The sequence below is a fragment of the Heterodontus francisci genome, chromosome 27 (genome assembly GCF_036365525.1).
Source record: "Heterodontus francisci isolate sHetFra1 chromosome 27, sHetFra1.hap1, whole genome shotgun sequence".
In the NCBI taxonomy this organism is placed as follows: domain Eukaryota; kingdom Metazoa; phylum Chordata; class Chondrichthyes; order Heterodontiformes; family Heterodontidae; genus Heterodontus; species Heterodontus francisci.
In genome coordinates this window covers 22,191,635-22,210,968 of record NC_090397.1, presented here as the reverse complement: position 1 = coordinate 22,210,968, position 19,334 = coordinate 22,191,635, and the positions used below count along the sequence as shown (strand labels likewise).

At 44.2% G+C, this 19,334-nt stretch overlaps 1 protein-coding gene across 1 annotated transcript in view; it reads left to right on the top strand.

Annotated features, from left to right (window-relative positions):
• LOC137384922 (troponin T, fast skeletal muscle-like) overlaps positions 1-19,334 on the top strand; it is an 87,994-nt gene that overhangs the window by 23,176 nt on the left and 45,484 nt on the right. The window contains exon 5 of the mRNA XM_068059631.1: positions 8,078-8,137. Coding sequence (XP_067915732.1) covers positions 8,078-8,137 — 60 coding nt within the window. The remainder of the gene's footprint in view (positions 1-8,077; positions 8,138-19,334) is intronic.

Here is a 19,334-nt window from a genome sequence, read left to right as displayed (position 1 = left end):
AGGATATTTCTTCCTTGTGGGAGAGACTAAAAAAAAAAAGCATCTCCCATTGAGGACAGATGAGGAGAAACTTTTTCTGAGGGTCGTGAGTCTGTGGAACTGTCTTCACCCGAGAGTGGTGGAGGCAGGGTCATTCAATCTTTTTTAAGGCAGAAGTAGGTAGACTCTTGACAAACAAGGGAGTCAAAGGGTATCCGGGTAGGCAGGAAAGTGGAGTTGAGTCCATAAACAGATCAGCCATGATCTTGTGGAATGGTGGAGCAGGCTGGGGTGGCCGAATGACCTACTCCTGCTCCTAATTTGTATGTTCAGTTAAACCATAAGGCAGTAGGGTTGATGCAGCGAAACATCAACAAAAGAATACACACCACACGGACGTGTATGAGCTGTGGACGACCACATGAATTCACAGATAAAAGGAAATGCCCCACAAATGGATCAATCTGCAGAGCGTGCGGAAAGGCCAATCACTGGGAAAAGATATGCAGAACAAAGGAATAAGGTGGTAGATGAGTCACCAGAGACAGCAACTAGGCAAATGAGTAGGAAAAGAAACCAAAATATCCATACCCTAGAAAATGATGAGTTTGCAAACATATACCTAGGAGCCATACAACTGCATGAAATGTCTGGATGCGACAGTTCCCAGAGAAAAGGAATTCGCACAAACATTCAGATTAGAAAAGGTGAGATATAAGCCCACAAAGATAAATCTGAAAGTGGAGGTTGATACCGCAGCATAGTGTAACATCATCCCGTTCAAACTATATCAGAAGATCTTTCCTGAAAATGGTTATCCGAGGAAAGGTGCTCTGAAACTGAACACAATGTTAACAGCATGTAGGGGAACTGAGATTCAATTGTTAGGAACCTCCCAAATCGGAAGGACACAAAGAAAAATGTTAAGTATATGCTCTATGTCACTGAAACGGATGGTCCTGCTATCTTGGGATTGAATAGTGTGCATGTGAGATAATCTTGCACACTTCTATTAAATCTCCCCTCCTTTTTTTATTCTAAGGAGAACAAACCCAACTTTTACAACCTAACCTTGTAACTAAAATTCTCCATCCCTGAAACCATTTTGGAAAATCTTCTCTGCACCCTTTCATGGAACCCCTCCATCCTTTCTGAAGTGTGGTGACCAGAACTGGATGCCTAACCAGAGCTTTATAAAGGTTCAACATAACTTCCCTGCTTTTGTACTCACTGCCTCTAGTTGTGAAGCCCAAGATCCTATATGCTTTACTAACCACTCTTTATGTACTACCACCTTCAAAGATTGATGCACATCCATCCCAGCTCCCTCTGTTCCTGCACACTTTGTTAGCTGAGACATAGAATATAAGAGCAGGGAGGTTATGATTGGGCTGCATAAAACGCTAGTTAGGCCACAGCTGGAGTACTGTGTACAGTTCTGGTTGTCACACTACAGCAAGGATGTGATTGCACTGGAGAGGGTGCAGAGGAGATTCACCAGAATGTTGCCTGGGCTGGAGCATTTCAGCTATGAAGAGAGACTGGATAGGCTAGGGTTGTTTTCCTTAGAGCAGAGAAGGCTGAGGGGGGGACCTGATTTGAGATATACAAAATTATGAGGGGCATAGATAGGAAGAAACCTTTTCCCTTAGCGGAGGTGTCAATAACCAGGGGGGTTATAGATTTAAGGGAAGGGGCAGAAGGTTTAGAGGGGATTTGAGTAAAATAAATTTCACCCAGAGGATGGTTGGGTAGGGGTGGTAGAGACAGGAACCCTCAACATTTAAGTATTTAGATGAGCACTTGAAACGCAATAGCATTAAAGGCTATGGGCCAAGTGCTGGAAAATGGGATTAGAATAGATAGGTGCTTGTTGGGCCGAAGGGTCTGTTTCTGTGCTGTATAACTCTATGACGCTGACTCTTCAGAATTGTGCTGTTAGTATATATTGCCTCTCCCTAGTCCTTCTGCCAAAATGCATCACTTCACATTTCAGTATTAAAATCCATCTACCACCTCTCTACCCCTACTGCTAGCCTATCTGCCCTGTTGCAGGTGGTTTATATCATCCTCATTGTTTGCCGCACCTCCAAATTCGGTGTCATCAGCAAATTCAGATTCTTCTCTAGTTCACGATCTAAGACTTTTAAAAGCGGTGGTCCCAGCACTGACCCTTGGAACACCACTGTCGACCATCCTCCAGTCTGAAAATGACTTGCTGTTTTCTGTCCATAAGCCAATTTTATTTATCCAATTGGACACTGACCCTCCTATTCCATGAGCTTCAATTTTTGTTCTACCAGCCTTTTATGTGGTACTTTATCAAATGCTTTCTTAAAATCCATTCAGACAATATCCACTGCATTACCTTCATCACCTTTGTTACTTCAGCAAAAAATTCATTTAGATTTGTTAAGCATGATCTGCCTTTTACAAATCTATCCTTAACTCAAACCTCTAAGTATCCATTGATATTTTCCCTGATTTTAGTTTCTAAAACCTTACCCACCGCTGATGTTGAGCTAACTGGCCTGTAGTTATTAGAACTGTCCTTGCACCCTTTCTTGAATAAGGGTGTCATTTTCCATGCTCCAATACTCTGGCACCTCTCCCATATCCAGGGAACATTGGAAGATTATAGAAAGCCCTTCTGCTATCTCCATCCCCACTTTCTTTAGCAACTTTTTTGATGCAAGCCATCCAGACCAGGTGACTTACCTACCCTCAACATAGCCAACCTTTTTAGTACTTTCCCTCCTCTTCCTCCCCCTGCCCCCCCCCTCAATTTTTATCCATTGTCTCTACTCTCTCTGCTTCTACTAATATTTTGTCAACCTCCATCTCTAGTGACCACTAATACAAAATACTGTAAGTATATTAGCATTGTCCTGTGCCTCTAAGCATACATTACTCTCCCTAAAAGGCCCCACTGCTCCTCTTACTACTTGCTTACTATTTACATCAGATCTTTGGGTTCCCTTTTATGTTGACTGCCATTCTATTTTCACATTCTCTGTATTGACCCAGCGATGATGCCAGTGAATTAATACCTATGTAAAGTACCAAAAGAACTAAAAGGAAAGCTTGAAAGAGAGCTGCAAGAGATGAGAGAAAAGGTGATTATCAGAGTCCAAGCCTACAGATTGGGTAAATTCCATTGTGGTGAGAGAAGCCAAATGGACAGCTAAGAATTTGCCTGAATTCCAAGATGTTAAGTAGTAGAGGAATCACTACCCTATTCCAACACTGGAAGAGATCATACCAACATTGGTGGGGCAAAAGTTTTCAGCAAGCTTGATTCCAGAAATGGCTACTGGAACATGAAGCTCAACAAGGAATCTTTGACAACTTTCAACACGCCCTTTGGATGGTACAAATTCTTGCATCCACCTTTTGGCTTTAAAGTGAGCCAGGATGTGTTCCAGCAGATGGACAAGATATATTGAGGATGTTGGGGAACAGTCGGCATAACTGACATCCAAATATATGGTATAGATGGAAAAGATCATGATTACCATCTACATGAAGCTATAGAGAACCAGGAAAAGTGGGATAAAGCTAAATGCAGACAAATGCTTTGTGAAGATGACAGAATGCCAGTTCTTGAACAGTGTACCGACTTGGAGTCCAGCCAAGTCCTGAGAGAATCTGAGCTATCTCTTGGATGGAGGTCCCAAGAGAAGAGTTGAAGTTTCCTTGGCTTGATCCAATATGAGCTCCTTCACAACACACCAAGCCTGCGGGAGCTGATGAAAGATGTAAAGTACCAGTGACTAGAGTCATATGACTAGGATTTCAACAAACTCAAAGGTAATAAGCAAGGAGACAAGTCTGTCATACTATGACAAAGAAATCTGTCTATCCAGGTAGATGCTCCTATAAAAGGACTGGGAGCAGCACTAGTACAGGAGGGAAAGCCAATAGCAGTTACATCCAAAGCTCTAACCTCAGCTGAGACCAGATATGCCAACATAGAACTTTTGAGAAGTTCCATACATATCTCTATGGGAGAAAGCTCATAGTGGAGAGTGATCATTGTCCACTGGAGCAGATTTACAAGAAAGATCTATGTAAAGCACCAGCAAGACTAAAGGTTATTCCTGAGGGTTCAGAGTTACCATTTCACTCTGAAATAGAAGCCAGGAAGAGAAATGGTGCGGGCAGATGCCTTGCCTCCTGCTGTCACCACCGGGGAAATACTAGAAAGAAGATCTAGGTATAAAGATTCATTAGCTAGTGAACACAACACCCCGAAACGGAACCAAATTAGAGATGAGACCAGGAAGCAGAGTTAGAGATGCTCTCTCAGCAGGTGATCAGGGTTGGCCTGATGAGATACAGCGAACATTTGACCAGTACTGCTGTATTGCTGGCTATTGGAGGTGACATCTCACTTATAAGATGTTCTGCTAGCTGGATTCAGAATAGTTCGATCCCAAACAATGCAGGAAGAACTTCTCCCAAAGATACATGAAGATATATTGAAGCATATAGAATTCGTACAGGGTTGAACAGGGTGGATGCAGGAAGGATGTTTGCCCTGACCGAGGGGGGGAGGGGGAGGGTCTAAAACCAGGGGACATAGTCTCAGAATAAGAGTTGGACCATTTAGGACCGATGAAGAGGAATTTCTTCAGGGTGGTGAATCTTTGAAATTCTCTATCTCCTGAGGGCTGTGGAGGCTCGGTAATCAAGTATCTTCAAGAGATATGGTGATAAGTGTGGGAAAATGGCTTTGACATACTAGATCAGTCATGATCTAGTTGAATGATAGGCTCGAGGGGCTGAATGGTCTATATTATTAAACCCAATGGCAAAGTGTAACCTCAAAGCTAGATCAGCTGTGTACTGGATAGGCATATACAAAGACATTGAAAATATGGTGTCTACATGCAAGTGTAGAAAGAGATGATGGCTAATGGAAGTACCACCCAGACCATGGTATACGGTCAACCTTTTAATAAAAAAAAAATCAAGACTGGTATTTCTCAGTTACAGACTACTATTCTAAAGTTTCCTTTTTTATCTGGAAGATGAAAGACTGGAGAGCTACAACAATTCTCCCAGCAGAATGAGTTCTGTTTGCTGAGCAAGGGATTCTGGAAAAGATTGTGATGGTACCCAATTCGCATCCAGGGAATTTAAAGAATTCGCTGACCAGTATGGGTTTAACTCCATCACCTCACCATCACACTACCCACGAAAACATGGGTTTATAGAGATGCATAGAGATGGCCAAAAGAACCCTTGCAAAATGCCGAGACAAAGGAAGACCCAAGCCTTGCCATATTGTTACTCCAATCCATGCCTCTCAAGGCTGACATGAAATCACCTGCAGAGCTGTTGAATGGAAGAAAGTATAAGACAAATCTGCCAAGCAAGATACATCCTCCAAGTGAGACAACTCACTGAAGCACAGGTAGAGGGAGGTCGACACTTCAAGCGTGCTAAATCCCTACTTGTCCTGTTGAAAGGAAAAACCTGTACGTATACAAGATACAATCATGAAAACCTGGAGCCCAAAAAAAGTTGTTGGTGAAGCTGAGACTCCAAGGTCATACATCATTGAGACTGAAATCGGTAAGCAAATGAGACGAAAGAGCATCCATATTCAAATTACACTTGAACTGGGAAAACAGAAAAGGCCATCAACACTGGTCACATCACTATCTAGCAAGGCAACATCACTCGTAAATAACACAACATTAGCAACAGCAGGCACAACTCCTACAACAGCAGGAGCAACATCGCCTGTATAGCGTGCCAATCCACTACTGAGTAACAAATGCCAAATCTACAAGATGGCAGCATAGCATCTTTCCACCTATGCGATATTGTGAATAATTTTAGAAAAGAAAATAAGCTTAGAGCCTCAGAGGTTGTTTATTTCTAAAAGTCAAGTAACATTTTTTTCACAATTGGAATGGTTATTGACAGAGGCATTGTTTTTAAAAGGGATATTTATATATTAAAGAGCTGAGACCTAATGAACTAGTAACTAATTGATGTGCTGCATTCACTGCTGCACTGTAGTCATCTGATTGATAACACTATACCATCTAAAATCAGTTTTACCAAGTGGCATGGAAAGCTGTATGCAATACATAATGTCTCCAGTATTAAGTCTATAAAGTGTGATTCTTCCTAACTTATGGGAACCAGAAGACATTAACACTGGGTTTATCTTCATGTGCTTCATGTTCCATTATTTTGAAGGAGCTAACCCACGGAGACAATATAAGCTGGTGCCGATGAAGAACAAGGTCATCATTTGCATCAGCTGTCGTAATTTTTGGCAGCAAATTAGCCAACGTGAAATACAATATCTGACCCCTTCCCCAATGCATCACCATCCAATCCCTCAAGCTAAGTCTTTACACCCACCAAATGAATGCCCCCAAAGGTTGCACTAGCTTAGTGATGAGGAATGTTGAGTCCAACAACAATGTAAAGAAAGTGTTAATGCTATGTTTCTTAGACAGTTCATTTCATTTAGCAATGAAATGTTAAAAATCACCCTTGTGTAAATCCCTAGGCCCAGTACTTGCGCTCTGCATACAGTCTAATCCAAGTGCAAATTGCACTCAAGATTGTGCTAGTTTTTTTTTAAGAAGTTTCTTTTTTGTCCTAAATTAATTTGTATATTGCTGAACTTCCATGAACCAGTGCAATCGAGCAGAATTAAAATGAAGTTTGCATTATGAATTTTTTGAGTGGTATCCTGGTGCAGCTTTAATAATGCAGCTGAAAATGGGTTTATTACAAAATATTTTTAATCTGTTTACTCCACCTGTGAGTAACAAATAGCCTCTTTTTTTTTTAAAAAAAAAAGAAATGTACAGATCAATTTTACTAGGTCATAGTGTCCATCTTTTGTCTGCCCTGGTGCTGCCATGAGGTAGTTCCCCTGTGGTTACAGGTTGGGAGGTTACAAGCTGCTGAACGTCCACGGTGGGTACTTGAGATGTCTGTAGTGGGTGACCCCAAGGAGCTCTGGCCATAGAAGGCCCAGCAGCATACTGTACCATCTCTGGGGGCTGTTTGGAACCAAGAAGGATATTGACTGAGGGGCTGGCGGGGGAGCAGGCGTGCTGTTATCCTGAGTGAATAGAGCATGTACCTTTCTCTTGGGCTGAGATTCAGCACTTGGCATGAGAACTGCAATGATGTGATGTTCTCAAGCCCTTGTACACATTATTCTTGTTTAAAAGCTTGAACCCAAAGCTAAGATGGCAGCAGTTTGAGCTACCAGAGACTGCAGTGGGCCCCACTGTATGTGTTCATAGCTCTGACTTCTTGCTCGATGGTTGACTGACTAGTTTTGAATCTGTGCATGAAGATCTTCTACAATGTAGATGGTGTGCCTATCAGGCAGGCTGCTGTCGAGCTTCTGAAGTGTTGGAGTTGCATTCATCCAAACAAGTGGAGAGTTTTTCATCACGCTCCTGACCTCTACCTTTGTAGATGGTGGACAGGCTTTGGGGAGTCGGGAGGTGAGTTACTTGTCACAGAATTCCCAGCCTCTGACCTGCACTTGCAACCATTGTATTCATATGGCTGGTTAGTTCAGTTCCTGGTCCCCCAGCATGTTGACGGTGGATTTGCTGATTGTAATGCCATTGAATCAAAGACAGATGGTTAGAATCACTTTTGTTGGCAATAGTCATTGCCTGGCACTTGTAACATTCACACCACACTTGATTACAGCCAAGATACACCACCCCTTTTAAGAGTTGACAGCTGTCTTTAAATAGCATCAGGGATTCCCTCCCCCCACAATTATGCAGGTTGCAATGGATAGCCGTAGTAGCTTGCAAAGTTTAATCAAATGGTGCATGAGCTCCAATATGGCTTGTACCTCTCATCCAAGCAATTGGTGCATGGAGCAAATGTGGAGTGGCCCTAAATGAATTTTCCAAAACAAATAACTCAACGCAGACCCGGTACTAATCGTGGAAAGTATCTAGGCTCTTTAGCACCTTTTTGCCCACTGGATAAACTTGCTGAGCTATTGATGAAGCCTTACATGAATTCCTCAGTGAAATCAGAAGTATCTTTTAGGTTGCTATTTAACTTTCTACTTAAAACTTTTTCGTAGAGGAGGAAGAAGTAGAGGAGGAAGAAGTAAAAGTAGAGGATGAGGCCAAGTTGGAAGAAGGTAAAATTCTTGCCTGACGTTTTAGTCATTTATTTATGTATGTCTGTTTTGTAATGTTTTAATTTCACTGCACCAACTGTGAATTTTAGAAGACTTTTCGATGGGCACTTCCTGATAAGAGTGCTTCCATTTTTTTTTTGTTTAAATTGAGAATGTGTTTTTAAAATTGAAAAGGAATCTTTAGAGGTTTTTTTTTTAAACAAGGGTCACTGGAAGATCTCTATCTTCAAATAATTACCCAGTAGGGGTTATTTTTGACTTGGGGGAAGATGTTTACAAAAAGTGACAGGTCAAGATTTCTAGAGGTTGAGAGCTTGACTTCTGGAATGTTTTGTTTCATTTTGAATTGTTACAAAAGGTAGTTGGGGACGAACAGTGGTTTGAAAAGGAGTTAGTCATTCCTTGTCAAGAAGAACAAACCACCCCAACGCCGTCTGTTCCAGCTCTTTTTGGGGGGGGAAAATCTTGCTAGTTTTCCATTTCTCTCAGCTGAGAAGCAAGTGTAAGAAGCAAATTAAACTGTTGCCACATTTCTCCTGTAAGGCCTGTGTCTGAAACCTCTGCTGCATTTCCTGGAAGCTTACCCCAACTGATTTTCAACATTGCCTGAAAAGAACTCTGTGTGGAAGATCCCAATAACCGCTGTCTATATGCATTTCGGGTGTCAAACCAAAACAAAAGACATCTTTCCATACCTTCAAAAATTAGCAAATATTTAACCCAAGTGTGTGGTTTTTTTTGTAATAGAGCTCTAAAACACAAATCCCTTTTATTTTTCTGGTTAACCTGTGAGTGAAGGGTTAAGGTAGATAGGGAAATTTAATATTTCAATGTGTTTATGCTTTGCTTCATTACTGGTTAAGACTTGTTTTATCATCTGATAATTTTATTTGTTAAAGAAAACTGGTTGGTGTGTTTTATTCTGGGATAAATAGTCTGATCTTATCAGTAAGTGGGGGGAAACATTTTAAATACAATGATTTATACAGGGTATAATAATTACTATAGAGGTTCCCAAGAGAGGTATTAGTGCTCAATACCACTCCATACCGACACATCAGTAGCTTGTTCTTTACACACCATTATTTGCTTATTGATAAAGTCTGCTTTGACTTCTCCGAGCCAGACACTGATTTGTTCTTCTTCCTATATCCGATTGGCATAAGCAGATTCCTCTGCACTTCAGACTGAACAACCATCTCATGAAGGTACATACATTTGTCCATGAGCTCCTAACTTTTATTTTTACTGAGATGCAGTCTATTTATTGAAATTGTCATAACCTTGCAGATTTTTTTTATCTTCACCATTACTGCATGCATAATCACTTTTTTGGACATTGTTAAAAGGGGTTTTGTTAAATTATAAATTATTTTGCTAACTTGACAAAAAGCCAGATTGTCTTAAATCGTACTAGGCTATGCATGCCCTTCCAGGTTGTCATTGAATAGTAAAATTGCTTTATTTCATAATTGTCATGTATTAATATAAGTAACATTTACAGATTCAAAATCAAACCATGTACTACATCTTTAAAAATAAGACTGAATAGGTCTCTGCTACTGAAGATGCATGTGCTTCTTCCAGCTATGCCCCGCTCTGCTTCATATCTGCAATTCAGAAAGATCTTGGAATACCTACTTTCAATGTGTTTGTGCCTACCTGCATTTTTTTTTTTGTTTACAAGGCACTAACCCACTTGTGTTAAAACTTGAAGCATTCAAATACAAAATTCAGTGCATTAATTATGGAAGCATTGAACTGTGCACATTACATCAGAGATAGCTATCTTTTATTTTTCTTGCGCTGCTAGTCTACATGTCGGAGTAAGATGTATCTCTGCCAATGTAAAAGCGCCAGGCAGATTCAGTTGATAACAGAAATTTGATAGTTTTTCCAGCATCTCCATATACAAAACCAGATAAACAGCATGTCAAAAACTATGCATGTGTTCTTCCCATCTACTGCTGCGTCTTTGGGAAACTAATGGAACCTCAGGACAGCAGGAGAATTCCTAGGGAATTTCAGGGTCCTTGTGTCCAATACAAAGTGACTGCAAAATTCGATTTGCATAGTGCCTGTATTTTTGTTACTACAGGGGTATGTTCTAGTCCAAAATGGTGCCTGCACCGCGCACATTTTCTGGTGCTGGCCAAGTTGGATGCTATTTTGGGAAGGTCATTAGCACAGGGGCTAGGAGTGTGTACTGAAAGTAGACAGATCATACCTGTTAATGTGTAATGCTGATTTTACTCCAGTGTTGCCATTTTGGACCTCAGTGCTCCACCTAATGCCCTCTCAACCTTGCAAAGCTGAACATGAGTTCAGCAGCAGGATGGACCCCTCCCCAGTGCTAGTTTAAAGGGGAAAATCAACCACTTTTGGGTTAGTTGTTGATTTTGATTTCTGCTGGCTATAAGTGAGTTAGTAGTGTTTGTACAGCTATTAATAAACGCACAATTGTGTATTTTACAAGTTTAACGTGGCTTGTTCATGAAGTCAAATCCGATAGATTTCACAGCCTTTTAGGGAGCAGGTAAAATTTGAGAATGTAACATAGAATTCCACCAGCGTGGAAGATACGCCGCAGGGAGGAGACAAAATATTAGCCATTCGACTTAAGTATAGTTAGTCAATCCCTCCTTCATTTCAAGTGCCAATATAGGGATTGCAATTGACGAAACTTATTAAAATTTATTATTAAAATGCTCAACTAAAATAGTGAATTATTAAAATGGACTAAAAGATTAAAATACAGAATGAAGTATTAAATGTGAAAAAGATTAACTTGCAAGTTAATGACACTTGTACATCCATATCTGTCAATTTTGAGTATCAGTGACATCGCAAATCAAGAGGTTTGGCTGGTGACTGTTTGTTTGTTTTAAAATTATCTGTACCAAGGAACTTCATTAAGGTATCATTAAATTTAAATCATTTCCCCTGAGCACCACTGACTAATCCAAAATATTTAATCGGGCTGAATTTTACAAGCTCACCGCCAAGAGGCTTCAAACATCGAAGAGCCACTGCAATATTGAGCGCAGCAGCTCATTAACATAACTGCGATGTGCTTCCCCCCCGCCCCCCCCCCCCCCCCACTGGAGGTGGCAGAGGATGTTAGTAGCCATGGAGCAATCCAGCGTGATTTGGGTCCAGTGCCGCAAGAGGTTGAATGATCCGTGCTCCACAAAAGTAAGTAGAACTTTGTTTCATGACTCCACTGAACCTGGGTGTTGCGTGCCACTGTTCTACCAAAGATGGGAGGTTGGGTAGGGAGGAATGAGATGACATGAATGTATGAAAAAACACGGCACCTATGAGTAGCTCACTCAGTAGTGCAGACCAAGCCTCCCCCACCCTTGGGCTCAGCACCCCTCTTGTGACCTGTTGTGGTGTTGCTTTGCATTGCTTAATATCTGCCTCCTTGCTCCTCCAGGCAAAGAGGGCCCACAATTGCTAGGGAGTCAAATAGGACTGGTGGAGGAGTGCCAGATGTCCGAACGCTGACACAGGTTGAGGAGGAGGCCCTGGATCTTGCAGCTATACGTGTGGACCGTTCAGTTGGTGATGAGCTCAGGCTCCTGGGTGAACATACCACCAGTTGATATACACAATGATTACTGAGAACTTTATTGTTTGAGATGATGCTGTAATTATTGTTACATGCGCGCCATAAAGATAGGCTGTGTGCTCTTCTCGTATCTTGCAGATCAATGCTCTGAATCAAATCCGGCGGCCCAGGGCTACTCCCACACCTCAGAGGAAGAGACCTCCTCAGAGGACGCAGCGTCCCATGACACTCCCGCACCTTCCACCAGCACAGATACAGTCACCTCAGTGGGAATCCAATTGGCCTTAGTGTCTGATTCGCAAGCTTGTGAGAGCATTGCGCACACGCTCGAGCAACTGACTGAGGCTGCAAAAGCCGAGGCCCCTGACAGTCGGAGGGATGTGGGTGGCCAGGCCCATGCTGAGCCCCAGGCTACTGATGACCCTTGACAACACAGGGCATGTTGGAGCTGCAGCAGCAGTCGTGGCAACATCTGGCGGAGATGCCGCAGACCATGCGCAGCCTTGAGCGGAAGATGGGGGAGTCCATCCAAGCCATGACAGTTGCCATGTCCCAGGCATTTGAGTGCATGACTTCATCCATAGAGAGGACGGCAGTCCTCTTGGTGAGCCAGATTCCATTAATATGCGCTGACCTGCAATCCCTTGTGGAGGCTATCAGATCCTTTCAGCAGTGGCTAGACGAGATAGGGAGCAGGGGCATGGAAATGTTCCCTGCTCTTGGTCCTTCCCGGGAGAGCAGAGGGGTTCAAATGAGCCGGAGATGGAGGAGGCAAGCCATATCTAGGGTTGCCCATCAAGGTGACTCCAATGTGGACACCGACCCCTCCGCTCCTCTGCTGGTGAGTTCAGCTCCAGCAGCCATGATGTCGGCGGAGAGTTCTGCACAGACGCAGGATTTCCCCAGCCAGCCAGGCCCTCTAGTCCTCGTGCACACAGAGGACAACAGCCAAAGGGCAATCTGATCAGCAGCCTACTTCCAGTCAGGCTGCTAGCACAGAGATGGCACTGCAAAGGAGTTCTTGCAAACGTTCTTTTTTTTTTAAAAAAAAGCACCATGACACAAATGGGTCTTCACAGGTGACACTACACTGTAAAAAGCTCAATCACTAAATGTTCTTCACTAATGTGTCATTTTTTACTGTGAATGAAGTGTGCCAGCATATACTGATTGTGTCTCCTCCCATTATTACATCATTGACCTTTCAGAACTGCCAATGTATGGAATGGCATCATTGCCATGTCAGCATTACTCATGTGCATCCCCACATATGCAATGGCTCAGTCTGCTGCTGCCAGTAATGGAGACAAAGATGTTGAGGATGCCAACTGCTACACACCAGGTGAACGAGGGTGCTGTGCGGCTTGTAGAGCACATGGTGGTTTTTATGGTATGGAGAACTGTTGATCAATAAGGCATTGCCATGTATCCCTTGCTCGCTCTGCGTGCGGCGCCTGGGTGCTCTCTCCTCCTGTGCGCCTTCCCCTGCTGCGAGCCCTCTCCATCCTCATCCTCCTCCGAGGAGTCCTGCTTGTGTGTCTCCTCATCCTGTAAGGCCTCCTCTTCTTCCACACCCCCCCCCCCCCCCCACAACCCTATCACCCTATTGAATGTGTAGTTGTGCACAGCACACAGCAACTATAAAAGCTACCCTTTCTGGTTTGTTCTCCAGGGCACCACCCAATCTATTCAGGCAGCAGAAGCACATTTTCAGCATGCCAATCAGCTGCTCAATGATGGCTCTTGTAGTGCCCTGGCTGGCATTTGTATCTTTCCTCTGCATCAGTGGTGTGGTTTCTCACCGGCGTCTGCAAGGGGTAGCCCCTGTCTCCAAAAAGCCACCCCTCCATCTGCAACAGTTCAGTGAATGGTAACGGCACCTGGGACTGACCCAGGATGAAGGCATCATGGCAGCTGCCTGGAAAGAGGGCACATACTCACATGGAGCTTTTCCAGTGATCACATACTAGCTGCATGTTAAGCGAGTGGAAGCCCTTTCGACTTGTGTGTGCAGCTGGTCGCCTGGCAGGAGCCTGGATGGCCACGTGGGTGCAGTCTATGACTCCTTGCACCTGTGGGGGATCCCGCAATGGAGCCACAACCGATGGCCCTCCGGGTCCGTCCTGAAGTGGACATAGTCATCAGCCCTCTGTTACATGGCATCGGTGACCTCCCTGATGCAGTTGTGCACTGCTGACTGTCGGTCCCTGAAATGATGCAGAGGTGTAGAAGTTAAGAGCCGCTGTCACTTTGAGGGGCAGAAGCATAGGATGTCCACCGAAGCCCATCCTGCAGTTCATCGTTCAGGGCACAGATGTGTCACTGCCCCTCTCAACATCCACAGTCGCCACTGACATCTGCAGGTATGTCATGCAGGACCTGTAGATGCACGGCAATCTATATTGGTGCTGCTTAGGACCAGGGGTTTCACGTGGGCTGCACCTGCCTCTTGGTTTTGCCTGAAATGCATATGGCTCCATATGACAAGTGCTTCAATGAATATAGGCTGTACTATCCCCATCTTCAAGTTGCAATTAAACTCAGTTCCTTCACTTCGAAGGTACTTAACAGGGCAAAGAATGACGACTGGTGCATCAGGTGCTTTCATGCATAAACTGGCATTGCATAGCATTGTCCATCTTCTCTTCCACCAAGAGTGGAACAGCATGACCACGTTCAGATATGTGCGTCATATCTGAAGATGCACAGAACTTAGCACTGAAAAGCTTAATTTCTTTTCTTCTGTAGGATCTTCAAATGTTCAGTGTTGTTTTAAAGGTCAGATCCATGATCAGTGCAAAAAGCTTTAATGATGAAATCCAGGGCCTCGAGTTTCCTAATTGCAGCGGGTCTTTGAATTTCTAATTTTGGGAGAACCAATCCTCCATTCCTACTCCTGGCGTATAAAATATGATCCAAGATATCGGCAGGCAGATGTAATACGTTCTTAATGGCCTTTTGAATGTATTTTGTGATGCCCCACTTTTTTATTTCCATCTCCTTGAGGTATCATGTTGGTTTTTTAAAAAATCTCCAACCTCTAGGTGAGTTTGAGGGCATCAGCATCAGGTTATCTATCCGGCCCTGAACCTTAGCTAGCATCCCAGTTATCCACTTTGACGCCAGCCAAGGGGTCGACCCAGGCTCCTAGATATTTTTCAAAGCTACCAACTTCACACTACTCCAAGGTCCAGTTATTTTCTGTATTGTAAAGGAATATTTTGCTCTTGCAAATTATATAAAGACCTGCAGTGTTCTTAATTTTCAATCCTGTCTTAAGGCATACCTCTATAGGAATTGCTGAACAGTGCAATATCATTTGCGGATGCCAGAGCTGTATATTGTGTTGATTTTTGCTGTCTTGACAAACCCATTCACTAATGTTCAAATTGTCCAAGGGCAATGTTAAAAAGCAAGGGTGACAATGGGTTGATCAGTTTGATGTCCAAATTGAAAAAGTGTAGTCTTACCCTTAGCAGCCTCAATCTTGGTCGAAACTGCAGAATACATGCTTTTGATAAATTTATCGCACAACCCAAAACATTGAAGGCTGTTTAAAATTAATTTATGCCCCAGAGTTGAAGGCTAGTAAGATTGATGAGTGACCGCTAAGTGCTTTTTATTCCTTTTCATCTCTCTTGAGGCAATTTAGTAAAATGGTCTTGTTCTGGCAATAAAGCCCTTCTGTTTGGAGTTGATGCTAATTGCATTGGCTAATCTTTTGGCAATTATTTTCTTGGAGTAAAATTGATCCAATTCTGATTGGTCGCCAAATATCTATACTTTTTAAAACTTCAGAATCCTCAGACTTGAGAATTTAAAAACATTCTACAAAATTTAACTGCATCAAGAACGATTTGATATTCCATAGTGTAAGGATCTTCAGCATGATCATGGAGTTGTGGCTAGCTAAATCTAAAACCTCATCAATCGTCATGTTATCTGGGTCGGGGCAGTATTCATTTTAAAATCTTCAAACGCCTCGGTTTCCTGTTACGAGCAGGTGAGAAAGGTGTCTAGGGGTTTTTTACTGTTTCCATCTGGTCTTATTGTAACAGGGTTTAATTTTAAACACACTGTTTTGAGCTTCCCCCTTTGAATCCTTGTTCACTACTTTCCAATTAAAAGGCAAAGAAATGCGTACACCCAGGTATTCTTGGGTTTAAAGAAGAAAAGTGAAATTTATTGAAACTTAAACTCTAAGTCAGTTAACTCCTACCGATAGACGCTGTGCCCACGCTAGCATGCACACGTGATCCGCACATGCAAATAGAGACAGAAAAGAGAAGAAAAAATAAAATGGAGATGTTTGAGGCAGTCTCTGAAGAAGGGTTTGTTACTATACTTTGAGTGTGCTGTAGGTCCCTGATTGTCGGTAATTCTTGCTTTTTGTTGGGGCCCAGTATTCTTCTTAAACCTTGTTCACTGTAGGAGAATTTTCTCTCTTGTGGTTCATGTGTCTTAAATGGTTTCCGAAGCTGATGAGAGCAGACAGGAAAGAGGTCTTTTCCAGTCCAGGAGTAAACAGCTTTCTCACTTCAAATTCCTTGTTGGAAGTTCAAATTCAAAAAACCCCAACAGTCTGTCATGTGACCCAAACCAGTCTGACCACGTCTGTTTGTGTATTCGGCCACCTTAGCAGTTAACCTGGAATGCTAGCCTTTCCACCTTCAATGTCTGGTAATCAAAAGTCCATTGTGGATTAAATTGGAGCAGGGAATAGCCCCTTTTATCCTTTTTGAAGTACTGTCTGTTAGGCTAATGTGTCTCTCCAGTCAAGGTCTGCAATTGTTTTTTTTAAAGTAAGTTCTTCAACAGTTTAAAATCAATGTTCATTTGGCAAAATTAATTTTCCTCATTCTTGGTGGGGGCTTGACTGACATTACCATTTCATCAACTGCCTCCATTAGGGCACTTATTAGCTTCAGCAAATTTGTCCTTGTAGAGGTAATCTGCCTTATATTTTTAAAAACAAATCAAATTTTAATACCACCATTTCCCATGACATCCAGCGGGCAGTTAACCTGGTCAGGGCCTTTATTCCTTCTTAAGACTTGGAGCTGAATTTTACAATCTTGGCAGTCCACCCTTACAGGCCACCCATCGCAGAGCCCCTGCGATATTTAGTGCGGCAGCTCATTAGTAGTACACGTTGCCCCCCACCCCTCAAAAAAACATGTAGAGGGGGCAGGAGTTCCGGCGCCAGTGTCTGTGTCAGATCAGCCCAAAATCAGATGCTGGGGCCCTAATTAAAGGGTAGCCAGCACTGCTGTCATGCCTCCACTGTGAAGGTCACGGCTGTTGGACTGCTGAATATTAATCCAGTGAAGGCAGCATAATTCTGCTTCATGGCATCAGAGGGTCGTTCCAAGGTGGCTCCACGGTTCAGTGATGCCTCCCTACTCACTGTCCAGGCTGTGTGGGCAAAGCGGGAGGTCCTCTCTCTCCCAGCGATGGCAAGAGGCCCTCCCGCCAGACCAAGGCAGCCTGACTGGAGGTGGCACAGGAGCTCGGTAGCTGTGGGCCAGCCGCTGTGATTGGGGACAACGTTGGAAGATGAACCATCTGTGAAAGTAAGTGCCAATTTACATCAGGGCTCCACTGACACTGTGCCACTGCCATGCCAAAGACATGGAGGTTGGGCTGGGAGGAAAGATGTGACATGAATGGAGAAATGTATGATCGAACTTATCCTTGTCTGCTGCTCAGAGCATGGCACCTACATGACTGGCGAAGTCAGTAGTGCACACCTTTGTGCCCAGCACCCCTCTTGTGATATGTCGTGCTGTTAATATGACATGCTTAATATCTGCCTCCTCGTTCCTCCAGGCGAGGAGGGCCCACAATGCAAGGCAGATCACCCATACTGGTGGCGGTGTGCCAAATCTACGACAGCTCTCCAGCTGAGGAGGAGGCCCTGGAGATTAGCAGTAAGCCATTTGCCATGTCCATTTGGTGACCGAGACCTCTGGGTACATGAACATACGTCCAATTAATATAAACAATGATAGATGTGGAATTTCTGTTGTGTGATGCAAGGCTGTTATAGTTGTGACGTGCAACATCAGAACAGACATTGTGCTCTTCCCATTGAGTCTTCCAGGTCTACGTTCTGAACCAACCCTGGGTGCACAGGACACCTCCCCGCACCTCAGAGGAAGAGACATCCTCCGAGGAACCAGCGTCCCATGACACTAATGCACCTTCCACAAGCGCAGATAGTCACCTTCTGTTCACCCTTTGTCTAGGTCACAAGCTGGTGAGAGCACTGCACACACGCCCGAGCAGCTGACTTGAGGCTGAGACAGCCGAGGCCCCTGACAGTCGGAGGGCTGTGGGTGGCCAGTCCTATGGTGAGTCCAAGGCTACTGATGACCCTCTGCTGTTGATAACACAGGCCACGCTGGAGCTGCTGCAGCAGTCCTGGCAACATCAGACAGAGATGCCACAGGCCATGCGTAACCTTGAGCGAATGATTTGGGGGTGGGGGGGAAAGTCCATCCAGGCCATGACAGCTGCCATGTCCCAGGCATGTGAGCGCTTGGCATCATCCATTGAGACGGGCAGCCCTCGTGGTGAGTCAGAATCAATTAATCCGCGCTGACCTGCAATCCCTCGCCACTGCCATAACATCAGTCAGCAGTGGCAAGGCAAGAAAGGGACGAGGGCAATGGAGACTGTCCCTGCCCCTGGTCCTTCCCAGGAAAGCAGAAGGTTTCAAATGAGCCTTGAGCTGGAGGAGGTGAGCCAGTGCAACATAGGCGGGCTCCACCCTCAAGGTGATTCCAATGTGGACGCCGGCCCCTCTGCCTGTGAGTCAAGCTGCAGCAGCCACGACATCTGAGGGGAGTTCTGCAAGGATGCAGTATTTCAACCCCCCCGCCCCCGCCCAACAGTCAGCTGGGGCTCTCCAGGTCTTGTGCACACAGAGGACGACTGCTAAATTCACCCACTGCCAAAAGGCAATCCGATCAGTAGCCTTCCTCCAGTCAGGCTGCTGGTACTGAGGCTTCACTGAGAAGGGGCACTCGCAAGCATTTAAAGAAAACACCATGACACAATCGCGAATGCACAGGTATCACTACAATGTAAATAAGTACTTCGCTAAATCTTCTCTAACGTGGTGTTTTTTACTCTGTGAATGACGTGCCAGCATGTACCACTCATGTCTCATCCCTTTTCTTCATCGGCCTTTCAGGAATACCAATGTATGCAATAGCATCATTGCCATGCCAGCATTACTCGTCTGTTTCCATGGATGCAGTAACACTTACAATGGGTCAGTCTGCTGCTGCCTCTTGTGGTTGAGACAAAGTTATTACAGATGCAGACTGCTGCACAACAGGTGAGCGAGGGTGCTTTGTGGCTTGCAAAGCTCATGGTGTGTCCTATGGAGTGAAGACCCTTTGATAAGGCGTTGCTGTGCATCCCGAGCTCGCTGCAGGCGGTGCCTAGGTGCCCTCTGCCCTTCCATGCGCATTTCCTGTTGTATGTCCTCAGCGTTCTCAGTCAGAGGAGGATTCCTGCTGATGTGTCTCCTCATCATGCAAGAGGCCACCCCTACATCTGAGATACTTCAGTGAACAGCAGCAGCACCTGGGACTGGCACAGGATGCAGGAACC